Below are 10,208 nucleotides of genomic sequence, written 5' to 3' on the forward strand. Positions count from 1 at the left end.
TGTAGTTGACCTGGCCCCCTTGTGGTTATAAATCTGACCATGTTTTGGGGGGCATTTCATGACCATTTTGCCCTGCGTTGCTGGGAAGACTCATTCCCAGTTCTGAAGAAGGTTTTTGTTGATAGGCCACTCAATGTGCTGTTACTAAACTAGGTCTTAATAGTCAAAGATCTCTGGACACCTGTCTTCTAGTTATGGTCCAGGAAAGTATTCCCTCTCATTACATTTTTTCATACCTAGAGTTAGACTGTTACAATCATTGATCATATATCAAGCTATACATTTGATCAACTGCTTCAGGTCTAGTCATCATTTTCATTGGAGGCTCAGTCATGCACTTGGTAATACAAGAAATAATAATCTTGTGAAACAAGCAAAATATAAATGGTATAGTTAATAACATTAGTGGAATTAAAAGTAAATATTTTAGCCATGAGCCTCTCATACCAAACCAGCTTTTTTTTAAAAAGATAGTCAGGACTAGGGAATGGGTCACTTAAAGCATAAACCTGATTTTTCATGTGATTCATCAAATGTGTTACATTAAAGGATTTATCAGGTGTGAAAATATAGCATTCAGTTTGAATTATAGCACAGATGTCTCCCTGAGATACTGTAAGGTTTCAAGGGCCTTGCAGTTGTCAACACTGCCTTTCTCATCATAGAGATCTCAGAATTTAATAGGCTAATAGCCTGGTTACTATCCATTAAAGCTTATGAAAGTTGTTAAGGCTTCGATATGGCCAATTACATCCTCTAACTCCGTTGAAGGCAGACACACACACACACACACACACACACACACACACACACACAAAAGCTGCTAAATGTTCATACCAATAGAATACAGATCTTTGACCCACTGGGATCATACTGTTAGGTAGTTAGAATAGGAAACAGGAGTCCAAAATGGTGGTGGCTAAAAGACAAGGAAGGGAAAAGCCCCCGAAAATAGAACAAAGGAAGGTCCAAACGGCCAGGGGTCTCTCTCTCTCTCTCTCCCCCCGCGCCCACCCTCCCCACCCCACCCCACGCTCTTCTCTTTGCGTCTTTGGGTTGGCATGACCTAACGCCTTGAGGATGGATTTTCCTGCTATTTTCTAAATAAAATAGAACTGTAACATGGAGCTGTAGCACTGATTTCTCTGAGAGCTATATAACATGGTCTGTCCAAGACACAAGAGCTGTGACGTGCCAAAGGCTTTAATGTCCGTCACTCCAAATCTTTGTTGTGATGAGACAGAACCGAGGAACATATACTCGCCTGACATCTATGGTGCCATGACTCGGGTTTAACCTGGCTGAAACAACCTTGGTGTGGCCCCCGCAAGGAGGAGGTCACTCACAGCAGGAGCCCAACTCTGCAAAAGCTCCCACGGTACAAGCGGAACACGAAGGGACAAGAGGCCCATTGTACGGGAAACCGGGACAGCGAAAAACGAACTCAGCAGAAAGCTCACGCGACTCAGTCTCAGATTCCAGAAGACCTCCGGTTAAGGTAGGAGGTCCTCGCTCCTATGGCTGGTGGGACATATGCCTAACGAAATCTTAATTCCTTTACAATCTCTCATTTCTTGTTTCCTCGAGCCCTCCACGAACAGGCGGGTGGCAATGGGCGCAACTGAGGGACTCTGGAGAGGTCACTCCTCAGCATGTCCCAAAGGTTCTATCTGCTGAGCCCCAGTAGCTGTTACCCAAGCCGATGGGGGTTCTCTGTCCTTAATCTTCTTTGTGCCAAGGATCAGGCCAATGAAAACTGTGAGCAAAAGTCAGGTCTTTTTTTTTTTTTTTTTTTTTTTTTTGAAGTTTTGAAAACTTTTATTTTATATACAAAGAGCTAGTATTATTTCCGCCTAAATTTGATGTGCTGGATGAGCCATCTAAGGAAGTTCAGTTAGTCCAACTTAATGAAGCCGATGTCCTTAGCATACTGGCGGAAACACTGGCGGCACATATTGAGGCCATATTTCTGGATCAGACCATGCCGGTTTGAGCAGACCCGGCAAGAGCAAGAACCCTGGCCGAATTTTCTCGGATGGCTCCAGTAGAGCTGCTGGTGACCCATGTTGCTTTCTCGGCTGCAACGAGGTAAAAGGCAAAAGTCAGGTCTTTAGCAGATTTTCCAGCAGGCTATGAATGGGATTCCTTGGCACGTTTTTCCCACTGCTTTTTCCTCCTGTCCTTCAGCTCTCTCTCCCGGGACTCGAGCCCAGCCAAAACCCAGGATGCCCGGCTTCAGGACCTAATGAAGCTCAGGCTCTGATGTCTCATTGCAAAAATTCAGTGAGAGACAAAGCGATAGGTAAGAGGTGGATTTGTTAGGATTCAGAGAGACGCGCACTCCGCAGGGTGTGGGCCATTGCAGAGGGCTCTGGACATGGAATGGGGCCTGGCTAGGTTTTTCGGGGTGAATCCATATGCTAATGAGTGGGAGGATCCCACTCATCCCAATCATTGGGGAACCACTCACTCCTCAGTCTTTTGACAGTGACTTGGAGCTGTCCTGCCACCTCAGGGTGTGTCTTTTGGCTTATAGATTGGGCATTAAGGTTTACTTAAATTTGACTTGTCATCTTGGACATAATTGATTTTAATTGAGTTATGTTATGCTCCCGTGCTGTCATTCTTTCAAAGGTTGTACTCTGCCCCCTTCCCTCCTGTTTCATGCTCTTTTCCTGAGCCCCGTCCAGGCCCACAATGTTGCCTCTACAATCTTCTGGAGGGACAACCAGAAAATTGCTGGCCCATGGGAGGGAAGTACTGTATAATATCCAACCCCTCTAGATATTCAGCTCTTCATCTTCCATGTTTCCTACAACATGTGCAGCACCAGCATCTCTCAGTGAACCCGCTAGGGCGGGCGACAGGCACACAGTGCCTGCTAGAAGTCCATCTGCTGGCATCCCTTCAAGGGCAACTGGGCTTCCAGGGATAATATTTTCCACTTTGGAAGTTAGCCCTGCAGGCCGTTTGGGCCCAAACTCTTACCACCCTTCTCCTAAAGTTACAAACATACTTGTGGATCAAATCTCCACTCCCCTTTTATGGAATATCTGGTCTGTGGCCTCTTAACAAATTTGTTCTTGAGCCAATTACTAACTCCTACAATTAGGACCCTGCCTCCTTGTAGGCAACGTTTCTCCACCCAGCCTATTATTAAAATACCTTAATGTCCCTAACAGGGCCAGATAACCCACTCTTTGTCATTACTTCTGTTATTACCTAAAGTGGTTCTATGACAATGAAATGTTTACCATTGGAGACACCCTAACCTGCTCTTATGGAGGACTAGGGGAGGAAATCAGTGACTTACAATCCTTTAGAGCAAGAGGATAAGGCTTATGACTGTTTCACTGTTTCCCAGTCTCAGGGCACAAGCTTGGATTGCTTTACATAATGATATCTATTCCCATTCACGGTGGACAAACCAGCAATGAGTTAAGATTACAACCTCTTAACCTACCCAGCACTGGTCACCCTGGAGACCTTGGGGGTGCCCAACTGCAGTCCGGGGGTCCCAGGAGGTCAACTGCCCTGACCTGCTTAGGGATCTGGCCCTCGAAAGGTTGTCACGCCTCAACCTGCTTGGGGAACCAATTCTTGGGAGGCTGTCACTCCTCGACCTGCCCAAGGATTCGATCTTCAGGAGGCTGTCACTCCTCAGCCTGCCTGGGGATCTGCACCCTGACCCGGGGATGCCTGGCTCTCAGGTTGCCGCAGTACTGGGTAGGATAAGCTTCAGAAAGACTCACCCCTAAGGAAGTCCACCCATGGAAACAGAAGGAGGCCTATTACTTGTGGGACTGTGCCCAAACTCAGCAATAACTCAGGAGCCCAATGAGAACCCCATTGCCTTACCGGAAAGGCTAAAAGAGGCCCTCCAAAAGTTTACCAATCTGAACTTAGACTCTTACCAGGGACAGGTGATTTTAAAGGACAAATTCCTGTCCCAATGTGCATCAGACATCAGAGTAAAGCTACAACAGTTATGGCAGCAGGATCCTGCTACCTCTTTAGATGAGATGGTCCAGACAGCCCCCAATACCTTTTATAACAGAGAACAGGAGAAGGAGGCCAAGGCCCAGGAGAGGGAGAGAAGGAAAGCGACAAGGCATGCCCAGATGCTGGCCGCCCTCCAGGGAAGCCCTATGGCACACCTCGAGTCCTTGAAGGACAAGGCACGAGGCAAATGCCTAATCTGTAGACAGGCGGGGCATTGGCCTAAGAGTGTCCAAACCCTGACAAGTCTCCTAAAGCAGCTTGCCACAAATGCCATCAACTGGGACATTGGGAAGCACTCTGCCCTGGGGACCCAAGAGCCTCAAGGTCAAGGGCCAAGCCTTCCCTCACGATGGTTCAACAGAACTGAAGCGGCCCGCTCCAGCCAGCCCGCCTGTCACAGATAATCATCATGGGGCTGGAGCCAAGGGTGCAACTGGGTGTGGCAGTTAGGCCTGAGAATTTCTTGGTTGACACAGGGGCTACCTACTCTGCCTTGATCTCCTACTCCGGGGCCTTCTCCTCCTAAACCTGTACCATTTTGGGTGCTACAGGAAAAACAACTACTAAAAGATTCACCCAAGCACTTCTTTGTTGCTGGGATGGACAAATATTTTCCCACCAGTTTCTGATGGTCTCTGAGTGTCCTACTCCCTTATTGGGAAGAGATATACTCACTAAACCGGGGACCACCCTTGTGATGGGAAGCTTTTCAGCCCCTAGAGCTCTACAGCTCCTGGTTACTACTGAAGAACCCATTACTCCCTCTCCAATAGAGAGGGATCAAAAACTAAAGGAGGACAAAATTAACCCCCAGGGGTGGGACAAGGGGATTCTTGGACAAGCCCACCAAGCTGAACCGGTCATCATTGTTCTCCAAGATCCCACTCAGTTTCCTAATGGAAAACAATATCCCCTCAGAAGAGAGACTTTGGAGAGACTACAGCCTTTAATAAATAAATTCCTTGCTTGTGGACAATTGGTCCCCACCAATTCACCATGTAACATCCCAATCCTCTCAGTAAAGAAAAAGGACGGAACCTGGTGAATGGTTCAAGATCTCCGGATCATAAATGAAACTCTAGTCCCCCTCCATTTCATAGTACTCAATCCCTATGTAATCTTGGGAGAAATCCCACCCAGTGCCAAGTGGTTTACAGTCTTGGATCTCAAAGATGCATTTTTTTGCATACCACTGGCTAAGGAATCCCAATATCTTTTTGCCTTTGAGTGGGAGGCCCCAGGAGAAAAACACCAACAGATGACTTGGACAGTATTACCTCAGGGGTTCAGAGACAGCCCCCACTTGTTTGGACAGGCCCTTAGCCGGGATCTCCTAGATCTGGACTTGGGACCTAATGGGAAAATATTACAATATGTGGATGACCTACTAATCTGCTCTCTAGATGAGAAAAATGCCCAACAACATGAAATTCAGGTTCTAAACTTTTTGGCAGAAAGGAGATATAAAGTCTCCCGTGCTAAGGCACAGATGGTCGAGACAAAGGTCACTTACCTGGGAGTTCAGGTTACACACGGGTCCAGGAGGCTGTCCTCTGGTCGAGTACAAGGAATCCTCCAGTTGCCCTCCCCCACGACTCGAAAACAATTGAGAGCTTTCCTGGGGCTAACTGGGTATTGTAGAATCTGGATACCCAACTATGGTCTAATTGCCCAGCCCTTATATGAAAGCTTAAACGGACAGTATGATTCAATCCCACTGATGTGGGGAGCTCCTCAAAAGAAGGCAGAGGCTACACTAAAACAGGCCTTAACTCAGGCACCTGCCTTGAGGTTGCCAGATCCAGAAAAAGCATTCCAACTTTATGTCCATGAAAGAGAGGGAATAGCCTTGGGAGTGTTAACTCAAAGGTTGGGATCTGAGCCCCAGCCTGTAGCTTAGTTATCCAAGAGGCTCGACCCAACCGCCTGAGGCTGGGCCCCTCTGTCTTTGAAATCTTGCAGCTATTGCAGTCATGATAGAAGATGCTTTAAAATTCTCCTCTGGGGGCAAGCTAACTATTTTTACCAGCCACCAAGTGAAACAACCCCTAAATGGGAGAGGGCATTTATGGATGTCTGATCAAAGAATCCTCAGATATCAAGGAGTGCTGATGGAAAATCCAGGCCTCACTATATCCCCTTGTGAGGTTCTTAACCCAGCCACCCTCCTGCCTACCCCCAAGGGCTCTCTCCCTTTTCACTCTTGTCTAGAAACCTTGGACGACTGGACAAAACCCTGAGAGGGATTGTCAGAAGATCCTCTGACCAATCCTGAGGAAATTTGATACACTGATGGAAGCAGCTTTGTCTTGGATGGAAGAGCTGGATATGCAGTAGTCTCCAATTTTGAGATCATAGAGGCTAAGCCTCTGCCACCAGGTACTTCAGCCCAATTAACTGAGCTCATAGCCTTGACTCGAGCTTTAGAGCTGGGAAAAGGAAAAAGAATAGCCATTTACACTGACTCCAAGTATGCCTTTCTGGTGCTACGTGCACATGTTGCTATTTGGAAAGAAAGGGGCCACTTGACCACCCAAGAGTCCCCAATCGAATATGGTGATCAAATCCTTAGACTCTTGGAGGCAGTCCATCTGCCCACTGAGGTTTCAGTCTCCCACCGTAAAGGACACCAGAAAGGGAGCACAGAAGTGGCACGAGGGAACCAAGCAGCCGATCAGGCAGCTAAGAGAGCAGCGTTACAGAACCATGACCTAATAGGGATTGCCACCTTAGTTCCACAGACTAACTTGCCAGAAATTCCTTCATATACTGAAGGTGAGACTCTTAAAGCTAAGAGTGAGGGCTTTCAAGAAGATCGTATGGGGTGGTTCCAAAAGGAGGGGCTCCTTTTTCTGCTTGGGAACCTCCAGTGGAAGTTGGTTAACTCCTTACATGCCACCACTCATTTAGGGGAAAAAAGATCCCCAAAGATTACTAGAAAGGTCCTTCAGAGGAACAAGCCTCCAAACGACTATAAGGCAAGTGGTCTCCTCTTGTCCCACTTACCAATTAAATAACCACTAAGGAGCTCGAAGACCCCAGCTGGCCCAGCCTGTCTAACGGCATGGGGCCTACCCAGGAGAGGCCTGCCACTTGGACTTCACCCAGATGCCAGTTTCTCAAGGGTATAAATACCTATTAGTCATGATAGATACATTCACAGGATGGATTGAAGGCTTTCCCACCCGGACTGAGAAGGCTGAGGAGGTGGTGAAAAAAACTACTCCATGAAATCATTCCAAGATTTGGTCTGCCCAGGTCATTACAAAGTGACAACGGGACATGATTTACTTCTAAGGTCACCCAAGGGGTCTCCAAAGCATTAGGCATTACTTATTATCTCCATTGGGCCTGGAGGCCTCAGTCTTCAGGAAAAGTAGAACGAGCCCACTAATTCTTAAAATCAGCGATAAAAAAGAACCCAGGAGACCTCCCTGGGATGGAAGGAGGCTTTACCAATAGCTCTCCTCTGCACCTGTATTGCCCCTAAGGAACAGGTTGGTCTTAGTCCTTATGAGATGCTATATGGAAGATCTTTTGTTTATGTCAATGACCTCTTCCTAGATCTAGAGGTTCAGACCCTCCAGTCTTATACCATGGCCATTGGGCAATTCCAACAGGATATACACTTGTGGAGTGTGAACCAGGACCCAAAAGATTCTAAGGAGTCACCACTATATGCTCGAGGGACTCAAGTCCTAATTAAAGTCTGGAAAGATGGGTCCCCAAAGACTTAACTCCAGTTCACATGGAAGGGCCCCTACCCTGTAATATTTTCTATCCCCACAGCAGTCAAGGTGCCAGGACATGACTCCTGGACTCATGAGTCAAGCCATGGAAGAAAACAGAAGAGGACACTCAGTACACCTATGAGCCCCTGGGAGATCTCAGATTCCTATTCAGAGCTATAAATGAGTGCCATTCTAATGAACACCCCAAAAATCTGGTTTCTGGAGATAAGATTTCTCAAGATAACTCTAAAAAGTCAACACAGCTTGGTAGGGATGGTACTCCAAAACAGACAGGAGATGGATCTTCTGATTGCTGAACTAGGAAAGACTCGAGCCATCCCGGCAATGGGAATTTGGAGTTGGTTAATGCCCCTACTAGTCCTTGTTACGCCATGTTGATGCTGCTTATGATTGCTCCATGTATTATTAACTGTCTGACCCGTTTTGTCTCTGCTCAGGTCAACAAGCTACAACATGCATTGCCAGTACAACAAGGATATATAAAACTACAGCTGACCATGGAAAATATCGCTCACACTTAGATGGACACCACTATATGGACTCGGAGGCCTGAGACTAGCGAGAGGGGAAGGCCCAATACCCCTCGCCGTCCCAGTTCAGCAAGAAGTAGCCAGAGACCTCGACGCCCCTATTCCCAAAGAATTGGGCCTCCCACTCCTTGAGGGGGGAATGTTAGGTAGTTAGAATAGGAAACAGGAATCCAAAATGGTGGTGGCTAAAAGACAAGGAAGAGAAAAGCCTGTGAAAATAGAATGAAGGAAGGTCCGAGGACTGGAGTGAGGACCTCAGGTAGAACAAACTGCACTCCTGGCTAGCTCAATTTACAAAGGACAAGCCCAGGGGGGAGGAAAAGACATATAAAAAGAGGAGCCAAGGGCCAGGGGTCTCTCTCTCTCCACCACCATCCCCCCTCCACCACTCCACTCCCCAGCGCACTCCCGCGCTCCCACACTCTCTTCTCTTCGTGTCTTTGGGTTGGCATGCCCTCACACCTTGAGGATGGATTTTCCTGCTATTTTCTAAATAAAATACAACTGTAACACGGAGCTGTAGCACTGATTTGTCTAAGAGCTTTAACACGGTCTGTCCAAGACCCAAGAGCTGTGATGCATCAAGCTCTTTAAAGTCCGTCACTCCAAATCTTTGTTGTGACGAGACAGAACCGAGGAGCATACACTCGCCTGACAATAACAATGGTAGACTGGTTCGGATTACCTCTACTTTGCTAATATGTACGACCTTAAATTCATGGCAATCCCAGGCAATACCTTCATATTCATCTCAGAAGATGTCAAGGCCATACATTAGTGCCACAAATCCCCTGAATTCCATACCAATCACTCTAAGTGTAATAATAGGCATAGTTCATAAAGTACCGAGCCTTTTCTCATAATTACCAAGCTGATCTTTTTTTTGTATGGTTTAACCCTTCCCAACGTGGAGGAGCTTTTAAACTTAGATGACCGTAGCCTAAAGTTAACCATGTAGATCCACCCCATAATCGTGGGAGTTTTCCTTTTAATAGATGAGAGGTAAATGTTTTTATTGAGACTTAGCTCATCACTCTGATTGTGTTTAAATGACCCTAAGAGGAAACTCAAATCTATGGCCAGCATCACAGCAGGTATTATTAATCGGCCAGGTGAGAGGATCCCATCTAGTAACCTCATGAATAGATAGAACAGGACTGAACATTCATCTAAAAGAAATTTCCTAGGCGGTATCCAGTCAGAGCCCTAGAGAACAGAAATCCACCAAGGTAACCCAGAAATACTAGACACAGGTAATTGGCCACAACCCAACAATTGGATTGAGTTTTAAACTATCATAGAATCATGTCCATGATAGAAAACACTTGACTGATAGGCAGAGGTCCAAGGAATCAAGAAAACATTATAAATGATCATATAAGTCAGAGCAGCATTTTGAGCAAGTAGACAACATCTACTTCTGATGTTGTCTTCTCTTGTCCTAGTGTAGTGCGGTTTCCTCTGTTTGAGCATTGTTTTAAGGTGAGTTTGAGGTCAGCAGTGTAGAGTAAGTGAGTTATAGAAGGCGAGGTTTGGAAAAAGAAAGAGACCAGCACTTTACAGGAACAGATCACCTTTAGCGAGGCCAGAAGGGGCAGCAGTCAGATTAGCGAGCTGTTGCACTAACCCAAGAAAAGAGTAGGTATATATAGGCATATATGTGGAAATCTACTGTCTTAAGGGGGCCTGTTCTTTTCCAAGGTTGTTCGAAGTAGTTATCTCTTAAACGGCTGGGGCAAGGAATTCTGGAGATTGGCCAGAGGCCAGGACCAGCTGGGAGCTGGGAGTAATCAACCTTAATGTCCATTTTTTTTCTTTGGGTGAGAGAGTTCTTTGTTTTGCATAGAATTGTGGGGAGGACCCAGAGGGGAGTTTTAACTCCAAGATATTTTGAGCCCTGGAACTTTCCTTCAAGCAGGCCTCT

The 10,208-nt window shown here is 46.5% G+C and overlaps 1 protein-coding gene across 1 annotated transcript; it reads right to left on the reverse strand.

Moving 5' to 3' along the window:
- Nucleotides 1–1,811: 1,811 nt before the first annotated feature.
- LOC136165402 (small ribosomal subunit protein uS14-like) lies at nt 1,812–2,074 on the reverse strand. The gene has a single exon (XM_065931805.1). The coding sequence runs from the start codon at nt 2,063–2,065 to the stop codon at nt 1,895–1,897; it is 171 nt and encodes a 56-aa protein (XP_065787877.1). The 5' UTR covers nt 2,066–2,074; the 3' UTR covers nt 1,812–1,894.
- Nucleotides 2,075–10,208: the final 8,134 nt, after the last annotated feature.

Source organism: Muntiacus reevesi, chromosome 1 (assembly GCF_963930625.1).
Source record: "Muntiacus reevesi chromosome 1, mMunRee1.1, whole genome shotgun sequence".
NCBI lineage: Eukaryota > Metazoa > Chordata > Mammalia > Artiodactyla > Cervidae > Muntiacus > Muntiacus reevesi.

What these genes read in the sequence shown, in the direction of transcription:
- LOC136165402 (XM_065931805.1), bottom strand. Translation starts at nt 2,065, where the DNA reads ATGGGTCACCAGCAGCTCTACTGGAGCCATCCGAGAAAATTCGGCCAG.